This window comes from Plectropomus leopardus, chromosome 8, assembly GCF_008729295.1.
Source record: "Plectropomus leopardus isolate mb chromosome 8, YSFRI_Pleo_2.0, whole genome shotgun sequence".
Classification (NCBI taxonomy): domain Eukaryota; kingdom Metazoa; phylum Chordata; class Actinopteri; order Perciformes; family Serranidae; genus Plectropomus; species Plectropomus leopardus.
In genome coordinates this window covers 32,402,327-32,414,640 of record NC_056470.1, presented here as the reverse complement: position 1 = coordinate 32,414,640, position 12,314 = coordinate 32,402,327, and the positions used below count along the sequence as shown (strand labels likewise).

The window sequence follows — 12,314 nt, the reverse complement described above, 5'->3', positions numbered from 1 at the left end:
TTCATCCCCTGTCTGCGCCACCAGACAAAAAACGTTGTTTTATGTTACAATAAACATTTAGGCAAAACTGTCCCAAATCTCAATTAATTGTTGTCAGTTCATGTTTCTTTTTAAAGTCTTACATTTAATTCTGGGCGGCATTTAAAAAGTCTAAAACTGTAGGAGCCCTTTGTATAAATAATACTCCCACAAAAGGTTACTCAGCTGGATGCACCGACTGCATCCTCAAAAAGAAACACATCACAAAATCGGGGTCTTTCCAGGTTTGCCATGTGCTTTTTATTTTTCTATCATTTCATTCATAGTTTAATTCATTTTATTTGTTACACAAGACATTAGGCATTGTTCACATACTAGTGATCAAACAAGGACAGTAAGTTTTCTACTACTCAGCCTGAACTATTTTATTTTTGTCAATTTCAAGGGATATTGTCAATAGTGGTTTCCAAAAGGCCGAACTGGATGGAAATTAAAACAGTACAACCACACACGAGGCTTTTGTTTTCAATAAATAAAAAAAAGAGAGAGAGGATCTGATGCTGAGGGAGGGCAGGGGGAGGGAGGGCTTCAGATATATCTAAAGAGTAAACAGTTTTCCAGTTTTTATCCGATAATTCCAGGATGAAGAGGACACACAATGTTGAATGATGCACAGTGTGAAAACTGTTGTGAACACACAGCTGTTTGATTTCAGCTCTGCGACTGACTTGTTGCTGCTATCCTTCCATCAAAACCTGTTTCTTAGGAATGCTTATAATCATATTAAAGTATTGATGCAACACTGGAATGATCACTGAATAAGGTGACACAGCAAATAACAAACAAACCAAAAAAAAGAATTTCGGTGTGCATCACTTTTAAAATCTGTTTTTTTTCTTAGCATAGCATATTCAGCATATGACATAAAACTTCCCACAATACGTCAGTGAAATTCAAATAAATAGAGCGTAACAATAAGACACGTCAACACCCCAAACACGCGATAACTTTGTTTAGAGTTGCTAAGGGATTTGTCGTGGTGAGATGCTTTAAAAGAAAGCGATCGGAGCGTCTCATTTTGTTGTTGGTGTGTAACGAGCCGCAGATCAATCCGGCTGCAGAGATACGAGGCCTCCACGCAGGTGTACAATATCAGCCCCGACCGAAAACAATATCCTCTCTGTCGTAGATCTGCAGAGCAGCACTACCAAACTGCACTTTTAACATCGTCAGCGATTTTTGCCAATAACAGCGACACCATTTTTGGCACTAGACTGACCTGCGCACTTGTTAAAATGAAGCTTTTTAGAGGGCCCGGAGGTGTGACCCAGAATTAAGGCTAAAACCAAATAAAAGCATCTTGGTTCGATCTCATTGGGGTGGCGCCTTTACTCTAACTGTGGCTTCATACCTTTTGCTACAAAGTCTTTAAAAGTTATGGGAGTTTCCAGCTTTTCCCTCTATTTAACTAATTTTTCGTAGGATTTAGTCCCTAAGGGAATACCTAAATGACATACACAAGGGTTGAAACAACCAAGACACAATCTGGTGCTTTCACTATGAGCCGAAATTTCAGTCTTCATCCAAAATCCAAAACGTTCCCCGCATACATTCCTTAACCCGCGCCACACTTTCTCGCCTCTCAAATTTATGTCTCCTACCACTCGATCCAAATCTTCCAGAATACGTCCTTTCCCGAACACTACAAAAATCCTCTCTTTTGCTTCGTCCCTTTTTTTTTCTTTTTTCTTTATTTTTTTGTTAAACTTGAAGACCACAGTTTCAACCTCAGATCTGTAAACTTCATAACTTCAGCCAGTGAAATGTGCACCAAATATATAGAAATAAAACTCTTCAATAATTTAAAATGTTAGAACGTAAACTATTCAAATTCAAAATCACACAAACAGAGATAAACAAAGGAACGGTATTTTTTTGGAGAGGAGGAAGGTGGGGAGGGGGGGCGGTGGGTGACAGTTAATAGCCACTGGTTAGCTTGCCTGTATAGCACAGGGAACACAACAGCATTGCAAAGTGAGCACTATCAGTTGACAGAACAGCCCATTTATATGTAATTTTTCATCACATTATTTTTTTTTCTTTTTGCCTGACCAACAGATTTTGCCAAAAGGAGCGGCGTCTTTTGACGTTTAACACAGGTAAAAGACCGAGAAAGAGAAAAAGTGAAAGCAGGGTTGACAGGAGCGATGCGTGGAATGGTCCAGCCTTCATACCGCGGTGTCGTTTTTGACTCTATGTACAATACTACTGTGTGTAAAAGATGCATGCACGTCAACTGGAGGTGACCCTTCCAGAGGATTCTACACTAAGCTGTTACAGATCTCTCATGTCAGAGCTCGCACCTCTAAACGCCATCGATCTTCCACCCAAACACCCAACCTCTGATATGAGGAGAAAGACGTTACAGAAAGAATGAAATGCTTTGAAAATCGCCAACAAGTAATAAATTCACCTCTAATGACAATAGTTAAGACATGATTATACTGTAAATTCTACAATGGAATGAAAGACCATATCAACCCTGCTTTTCGGTGACAGAGATAAGGAGTGTGAGTGTTTGAACAGCGTGTGTGTGTGTGTGTTTGTGAGCGTTGATGTGTTTGTCAAGAGAGAGAGGGACGTAGGGAAAAGGAGGCAAGCGGCCGAGGGCAGGCAGAGCCCAGACACACACCCCCTTTCCGCGTCACTCCCACCCGTTTGTTTTTTAAAGGTCTGCTCTCAGGCAGCCCCTGGCCCTCTAACGCGGGCTCTGCCGCCTCTCTCGCCCCTTTTTGCCCCGCCTCCTCTCCCGGCCCCGCCCTCTCTAGGAAGCCCCCCTCTACAGCTCACTGCTCATCCTCCCCAAACACGTCGTTCTGTTTACGCTTCATGTTCTCAAAGTCAAAGTCGCTCCCGGTCATACGTTTGTAGATGTCCTTGATGTCGTTGCAGGTGGTCTCGAAGTGAGTGGTGGCATCGTAGGACCTCGAGGAGAAGATCTGGCAACGATAAAATAAGAAGACTAAAAATCTACAGCCCGCCTGCTCAGGTACAACAGCGCTTTGGGAGAAATGCTAACGTCAAATATTCTCACTGTGATGATGCTAACGCACTGATGTTTAATGTTTACCATGTTCAACATCTTACTTAAGCGTGTTAGCGTGCTATTTTTAACACTAAACCGCCAGTTAACACTAAACACAAAGCTGAGGCTGGTGGGACAACCCAAACGCCAGAAAAAATGTTGGTATTTTATGTTGCTGCAAATCACGGACACATTAAATTAGCAGTTTTTATGTCACATTCAAACTTCAGATTTCAGATTTCAGCATTGCTGTGAGGGAGGGTTAGGTTTAGGCACAGAAACCACTTGGTTTTAAGCTTTATAAACCCTGTTTTGAGGGCACAATCCCTGCTAGAAACGCAGTGACAGGTTGCTAAAACAACATCCAGGCTTGGCGGTTATTAACCGATGGAAAATCTATAATGAGGAGCTAAAACATTATCAGTTTAGTTGTTTGTTGGTTTTGTGCAGTGGTCTGCAGCCTTGCAGCTTACTGCAAATTTAGCTATTTAAACATGTAAAATCTCATTTAATTTAAGAACTGTGTGCAGAGTATTGATTCACTCAGCCCCTCTCTATCTCTGCTGCATGACTAGAGCTCTGTGCCTTGGAGTCTTACACACACACACACACACACACACACACACACACACACACACACACACACACACAGTAGGCTAACTATTGGCATTATGTCAGAAGTCAGAGGGATTTATTCTTGGAAGACCATGAATATCTGTGCAAAATTTGATGGCAATGTATCCAATAGCTGCTGAGATATTATATATCAATTTGATTTCAATTTGTACTAAAGTGATGGACTGACCAAACCAAACTGCCACATCTAATACATTTTGTTTTAATCAAGTAAGCCGCTTTCTAAAGATTTTATAATTTGTCTTACCTGGCTTTCAGTACCATCATCTGTGGGCTCATAAAGGTCACTAATAGCCACAAACCTGTCAAAAAACACACAAAACAACTCCATTAATAAAATACATATTGTTGTTGCTATAAGTGTTATTACCTGCATGTTTGTTAAACTATAACTTTGACGGCACAGAATAATTAGCAGTAAAAGTTGGACTGACTTTTGGTCGATGGGCTCCAGCAGCTCCAGGGCCGGCTGTATCTCAGCCTCGGGCTCGCTGGTTTCCACTGTGGTGCTGACGATGGCGATGTACTTCCCCTGGGCTGCCACATTGTGAGCATAGGAGATCATGCACACGTAGATGTCTAAAGAAGGGTTAAGAGGAGAGGAAAGTCAAATCAGAGTTAACAAAAAGCTGCATTACATGATTATTTTGGCCACTGGAGGGCGACGGAAACACGCACATATTCACAGAAACATATTCACTTCCGAAGTTGTTATTGTCGTTGCTAGAATCGCAAAACTCAAAACTCAACCTGTGGTTGAGGTCTGGTTAGGTTTAGGCACAGAATCACTTAGTTAGGATTAGGAAAGGATTATGATTTGGGATAAAATGATCACCTGAAACATGAAATCTCGTGGGAGTCTGTGGGAATTCGGGGTTACCATGTAGACACAAGCAGTTATTAGAGTGAACTTGTGAGCAGATACGAAGCAGATAAGAGGCAACATTGATATTAATTTCAAGCCATTTTTTTTGGATATCCGGCATATGTAAGGGGGCGTTTCGCATGAAATGTTAGGCTTTTGTTGCGGTTTAGCCTTTCGTTCACACCATCCTGGAAATGCAAACTTTTGAAACCGGGTTTCAGAGTGTAATCTTTTGAAAACACCACCCCTTCTGTCAGTTATTAGAGCTTCTGTGCAGTTTGCGTCAGGAAACAAGCTGATGAGAGGCGTGAAAGTGAACCAGAGCAGTAAAGTTTGTTGTCGGGAAATCAAAAAAATGAACTGAAAGACTATAAAACCTCTGTGGAGCTGAGAACTGTCGAGTTTTTATGAGTGACCGTTTTCACATACAAGTGATCCATTGTTAATGTAAGAACATTGATTATATCTGCTTTATGGGTTAAGAAAAAAAGCTTTTTACACTGTAAAATCTGACAAGTTGATTTTACTTTAAAAAATCTAGGAAATGTAAGTAAATATAACTATTAATCTTGATTTATGTTTATTTTATATCTAACTGTTAAGTTAACTTAAAATTTAGTAATATTTACTTAGTTTTGTGAGTGATTTAAAGTAAAATCAACCTGTAAGATTTTAGCTTAGGAGGACTAAAACCAGCATGTTCCTCCTAAATGCATGACGTAATTTGTCCCTGTAAGAAGGCTCCTTGTTTTCTTCAGGTCTTCAAATCAAATCAGTTACATTTAACAGAAAATCAATCTTCATTATTGATCTCACTGCCCCAATTTCTGAGAACTAAACTCAATCACATTGTGCTCTAACGTTGCGCTGATTAGTTTAACGGTGACAATGATTCTTACCTGAGTTGCGGTTAACCTGATTTTGAGGAATGATAATCTGGCAGGAGTTGGCGTCGTTAGTGGTCTTGATGGGGTGGCTAAGGATGCAGATCACACGGATCACTTGACCCGCCTTACGGACGCGGTCCGGGATGTAGCTGGGGTCGCAGATGAGCTGCTTGCAACGAGCCACCTGCAGCAACAATGACACAGCACGCAGCATTTTAAACCTTTGAACCCTGAGCAAACTGGTTTGAGTTCTTACGAAAACATGGGAAAAAAAGGCAACGAGCACCCTGGCAAGAAATGTGCTGTAAATTGCAAGAACCTAGTAGATTTAGATTTTTTATTTTTTATTTTTTTTAAAAGAGAGGGCTAACTAACTTTAACCTCTAACTTCAACTCTAACTTTAACTTTAATTTCTTGTTAGCTGCTGGATGTCTTCTTCCCATGTTTTTGAAAGAAATCAAGCCAATTTTGCTCAGGTTTCAAAGAGTTAAAGAACCTCATTTCCTTATCCGCTTTGCATGAATAAACTTAATGACTGATCTTTAAATCTGCATAATCACGGGCGATAAATCTGCATACCTCGCCCTCAGACTTCACTCCGATCACGTGGCCGCCTTCCATCACTATCTCATCCACCGGTTTGTTCAGCATGTAGGTCCCCCCGTAGATTGCACTCAATCTGAAATGACACGTGAGTAAGAACAGGTTTGTGTTTAATATTAATTACAATCTGTAATCTATGGAATAATAAAGCACTAGAGATAGAAAAATAAAAAAAAAACCTGGCAAATCCCTGCGGCAGCTCTCCCAGACCATACAGGGGGTAGAGGTAGGGGCTCTTCCCGTACCGCGCCAGAGATTCACTGTACAGCTTGATGCGATTGATCGTCTCCAAACAGGGAACATCAAGATAGCTGAAGGAGAAAAGAGAACAAGATAATGACTGGGAATACACGGAGTAAAACTGGGTGGGCAACTAAATAAATAAACCGTATCTGACATTGGGCAGTCAGTAGAGCATATATTATATATATTCTTTTGTAATCACTAAGGCTATAGTAAAGCTTCATTTATATATACTTTTTTCTTTTTTTTGCATGTCTACAGTTGCAGATAAGGATTACGCTAAACTATTATTATTAGTATTATTGGACATAGTATAGATGTTTATTTCTATGCAGATGATATGCAACTGTATTTTCCATTAATGCCAAGCATCACCAATGTTTCTAAAGTTGGATGTCCAAAAAAGAATTATATTTCCCCCTCCAGTCCCAACTGTAGTATCCACAATATCTCTTATAGTCTGGGTGCCTTAACTGTTAAAGTAAAAAAGAAGCCCATAATCTAGATGTAATTTCTGACTCAGCACTATCTTTTGTATTCCTGCTTTGCCTAACTGCGACATCTAATGAGGATCAGTTGATTTCTTTCCTCTGCAGATTTAGAAAAGGTGATCCATGCCTTTTCCTCCCTCAGACTTGATTACTGCAGGTAAATTATTCTGGCATCAGCAGGCAAAACATCCCAAAACTGCAACTCATACAGCACGCTGCCACCTGGGTTTTAACTCGCAAAGAGAAGCGATGACATCACACCGATCCTCGGCGCCCTTCACTGGTTACATGTGAGTTTAAGAATTGATTTTCTGCTTTTACCTTTTATTTTAATTTTCTCATGTGGTTGTTTGTATTGTTACTATTTGTACTATTTTATCCCGTTTTATGTCTTATGATTTTTTTTTACATTGCTTTATTATTGTTTTTTTTATTGTAAAATGTTTTTTTAAGAGTTGCTTTATAGATGAAGTTATTTTTATTATTATTTGTATTTAATTCAGTGCATTATTAAGTCTAAAAGTTCAAATTTATTGAAAAAAAGTTAGATGTAATATTTTCAAAGTTCATAACATGTTTTTATGAACTTTGAAAATATGACAAAAATGAAATTTCAAATTATGACAAAAATGACATTTTCACTGACGTCTGTACATAAAGGGAGGCACACACCTTTATCAACAAGGCGGTCCGGTAAAAAAATACATTTAATCATTAAAGAAAGTCAAATTTATAAAAGATTATTATTATTATATCATTGAAGAGAGTAATGTATTTAATCTGATGAATCACTGTTCTCAAACTGAGGATTTTGTTCAATGATTTAACTTTTTTTTTAAGGGTGATGGCATCATAAAATATGATGACATACATTCATTGCTGCATTCAAAAAACTAAAAGCTCAAAATGTTAAAAAATAACATTCAGCACAGCCCTGGTAATTACATGTTAACATGAACGCAGCCATCAAAGTCCTGCTGATGTTTGACTTTTCTGCTGTTGCTCTTACTCATCTGTCCTGTAGAGGGCCAGGGCGTGGCCGGTGAAGTCAATGACGTCCTGGCCGAGGTCAAACTTCTTGTAAACATCCCTCATCGTTGTGGTTTTGGGGTCCACGCCCTCAAAAGTCTTCGGGTCATTCTCGTCAAAGTTGGCCACAAAGACTAAGAACTTCCGAAACCTTCGCTTCTCAAACATTCCCATCAGATCTGCAAGTTCAAATAAAAGCTTTACGACGTAGCACGCCCACTTAAATGTGATTGAAATATGCTTAATGTATTCGAGGGCCTTACTTGAAGCTAGTGCCTCAGTCTCGGTCGACGGCACCTTGAAGATCTTTCCTCCTTTGTACACAAAGCTTCCCTCCACTACTTTAAAGTCCAGATACCGTGTCACTTCTGTGTATAGCAGCATCTTCACAAGCTGACCTGTGACCACACACACAAACACACAATACATTTTATTATTTGCCATCCAATATTCTTCCCTAAAAGCATCAAGATGGAGAATCCCAGTTAATTCACTATCCTACAGCTAATCGTAATGACGTAAACTTGTCTGTCTCTCTCCTCAGTATATGGCGACTTTTATGGAGATAGAGTTTTTATATGAAATCAGCGATGTGGGACTGACCGTTGGCCATGAGAAACTTGGGGATGAGATCAACGTTCCAGTCCCTTCCTCTGCCCATCGACTCGGGCGGGCTATCTGGAAGACTGAAGCGCTTGTACAGCTGCGGGAAAAAACATGACAGTTAAGAGAAACTTAAACAACATCCTGCGAGGATGAAATCTATGAAGCTGACAGAAGCTAAAACATCCTGCAGGATGAGCGAATGAAGACGGCAGCTGATGCACAATGGCACTGGAAGTAAAATGAGATGTACTGAGGGATATAAAATATATTGACTGGTGTTTATAGATCCCAGGAGCCCTTTACCTCCTCCAGGGGGGTGATGGAGGAGCTCTCGCCACCATAGTAGGGGTTCCTGTCCATGTGCAGGACCTTTTTCCCGTTCACAGACATGATCCCAGACAGGATGCATTCCTGCAAAAAAACAAGATTTAACATTAATTTGAGAAATTAATCCTTTGAGACCTGATTTCTCTCAAAAACATGGGAGGATGTTAATGAGCAACAAAAGAAGAACTGACCCAGAAATTAGCAAAACGATTAGTAGAACGTACAAGAACATATCCTGGAAATTAGTAAAATAATAATAATAATAGTAATAATAATGAAGTGAAAGAAAGTAAAAAAAGGCAAACAAAACTTGGAAAATGTCCTTTAAAATATAATAATTCTGTAACATAATTTTAAATATGTAATTATAATAATTATAAATATAGTTTTCCCCTAGCAGCTTTTTTCCCTGGTAGTTTTTTTCCAGCTTTGAAAAAAAATTGTGGGACATTTCTTACAGTTGCTCATTGCCTTTTGGTTAAATAAGTGACTTAGGGTAGTAAAAGGAAAGAGATTTTAACCCTTTTCTTATATGGATTAACATCAGTTTAATTGTGCTGCATTCAGACGCCTTTAACAAGCTATTTGAGCCCTTGAAACTCGAGAAAATTTATTTTTTTATTTTAACATAACACTTACATGACACATAAAAAATGTGACATGTAAATTACCCTAAAATAGTAAGGGAGGATTATAAGAAAATTATCAAAAAAAGTAAAAAAAAAAAAAAAGAAATCCCCAAAACATTTATAATTACAATAATTTTATATTTTAAATCATATTACTCACAAAAAATATATAAAAAACATATTTTCCAGCACCTTTTAGATTGTTTTTTAAATCTTATTACTATTATTATTATTTTACATTGTTTTAGGTAGTCTAATTTTATCCCAACTTTTTTTTTTTTTTTTTTACTTTTTTTTTCGAAAAAATTTGGGCCATGCCTTTGTAAGTTGCTCGTTACTTTCTCCCTGTGTTTTTGAAAGAAATTAAACAAAATGTTCGTCGGGTTCAAAGAGATTGAACTGAAGACACAATTTTGACAGAAGGCTGCAGGGAGGGCAGAAGGAACGGAGTGCGCATGCGTGAATAAATCACCCATATGTATCTACTGTAATAATAATAATGATAATAACAATAATACGCATTCTTGAGAACAATATCCGCGTGATATCATCACATCACAAAATGCAGATTATTATGACTATTCATTGACCAAAATAAGGATATTCAATACGTGTTAAAAACTGCCAAAATGTCGACCTTTGTGTAGGCGAAAATCTAGATTTCTATCACTTAAACGCATCGTTGCATGTTTCTGCCGCATTGGGTGTGTTAAGTGAAGTGAATTGCGGCGAGAGGCAGCGGTGAATGGCTCAGTCATTTAATAAACCCGTGCTCAGGCCTGCGCCAACCTCAGGATGGAGGCCTGTCTATGCAAAGAGGACCATGACACACTGTGGGGTTACGCCTAAAAGATGCTACAGGGTGTAACACAACACTGAGCCAGCCGCGAGGACAATAAAATAACTCCCGGGACGCAACGTATGCTTCCTGTCATGCACGAGCAGGTCGAAGTACATTTGGATACATTTCTCTAATCATCATTTTGTAATGTCACAAGCGCACAGGGGGGATGCAGGGGGCTCGGTAAAGATAAGAGGATACATTGTTATAATGATAATAAAAATAATAAAAACATGAAAGTGCGCACAATCTGTTCCATTCCTCCGCAAATGAAGCCTGACTACTTACTGTGAGTCCGGTGCCCAAAACGATCACATCATATTCCTCATCCATGTTGTATCACCGCCTCTCCCGTCTCGCCCTCTTTTTGCCTTGAGAAATGAAGGGTATTGAAGGAAAGAATCACCACAGAGTCCACAAAAAGCCGGCTTTTATTCGGCTTCCTTTTTGTTTCCTCTGCCCGAGTGCTTTCAACGGCTCGTTCAAAGTGAAATATTATTTATTAATCATTAGGCATTAATGACCAATGGAATAAACTGTCCACACTGTCACCGGCGAGGACGACCAAAGATGGCCCTGATCGTGGAGCACTCTAGAACAATGTCAGTGCGCGCCAGGAAATAGTGCGCATCCTCCTCCTCTCTTCCCCATCCCGCCACACAATGGGCTCAAACTGGAAGGCTGAGTGTAACAGGAAACCCGGCGCTGATGTGGCGTTATCGAGCCAGTGTGCACATTTTTAGTTTCGATTTTCGCACTTTGATTTGGAGTTTAAGATGTATTTATTTATTGTCATTTTTAATACATTTTGTCCAAGTCTGTGCGTTCTCTGTTTCCTTTTTCTATCCTTCCCTTCCAGTTGTAGGCGCAGCGTTACGCGGATGCAGGCAGCGGTATCCCTCCGCCGACACAGCTGTGTGGATGGGAGCTACTTTCACTCACTGACCACACACACACACAGGAGGCCCTTCTCAACACACAGAAACTGTTCAAAACTTTACTTTTTTTCCGCTTTTTGTCTGTTTATGTGTTACAATGTTTGTGTATGCATCATATGTGGATGATGGGACATGATGACACGAGGAGTGATATGCCCAAATTTAAAAGTGTGTCAGCACCATGGACAGTTGCCAGGTGTACCTGTCATTGATAAAGAGCAGCTCAGCTGTATTATACACATCTGCACAGTCAGTATTATGCAGAAGTGTTTCTACAGTTTAATGACAGTGGGGGCTAAGCCACAGATCTCAGTAGGGGGGGTCTGCAGGATTTTTTTTTTTTTCATTTTTTATTTTATTTTATTTATTTGTTTTTTGTACTGATGCTCTTTTATGTGCTCCGGCACCTTATTTTACCTTAAAAATGTTATTTATTTATTTCTATATATGTTTTTATATGTTTGTTTGTTTTTTGGCATTCCATGTTCATTATAAATTGTGATGATAAAATATTAAAAGTTGTTAGTAATAGGTATTGAGAACAGAATGCTATTATTAAAAATGTATTGAATAGACTTGGAAAATGTGTATTTTTTGTTAACATTGATGGAATGTAACTAAGTACATTAATTCAAGTATAAATATAATAAGAAGGACAAATTATTAGATCCGGCCTTGTTTTTTTTCTTAATAATTAAGCCTATTCTTTCTTTCTTTTTTTTTTCTAATGCTATAATTTTTTTATTCTGTTTTTATTCTGAATGGCAATATATATATATATATATATATATATATATATATATATATATATATATATTCTGCTATGTACTGCACTTAAGTATTCACTATCCAGGAAGTAATCCAATACTTTACTTTAGCAAAGGTATTAATACCACACTGTTGCAAGTAAGAGCCCTGCATTGAAAGTGCTCTGTGTGTAAAAGTATATATATATTAAAAGGACAATGTACTGAAAGTATTCTAAGTAGATTGTGACTGTTGTACTATTATACATCCCATCATTAGATTATCATTGGTGTAAGATGTACCACATACTACTCCACCACAGGTAGGGTACTAAAAGTCCTGCATTCAGAACCTTAGTGCAAGTATCTAAGTAGCAAGATGCACTGAGAGTATTAAAAGTAAAAGTA

General features: G+C 38.6%; 1 protein-coding gene across 1 annotated transcript; it reads right to left on the bottom strand.

Moving 5' to 3' along the window:
• Window positions 1-2,054: 2,054 nt before the first annotated feature.
• Window positions 2,055-10,799, bottom strand: gdi1 (GDP dissociation inhibitor 1). The gene is made up of 11 exons (XM_042491351.1): window positions 10,511-10,799; window positions 8,729-8,836; window positions 8,423-8,522; window positions 8,083-8,217; window positions 7,800-7,998; window positions 6,236-6,367; window positions 6,033-6,132; window positions 5,465-5,636; window positions 4,135-4,279; window positions 3,948-4,002; window positions 2,055-2,978 (listed from the first exon to the last, which is right to left on the bottom strand). Exons 1-11 carry the CDS (start codon window positions 10,553-10,555, stop codon window positions 2,826-2,828), a joined length of 1,344 nt encoding a protein of 447 aa, XP_042347285.1. The 5' UTR covers window positions 10,556-10,799; the 3' UTR covers window positions 2,055-2,825.
• Window positions 10,800-12,314: the final 1,515 nt, after the last annotated feature.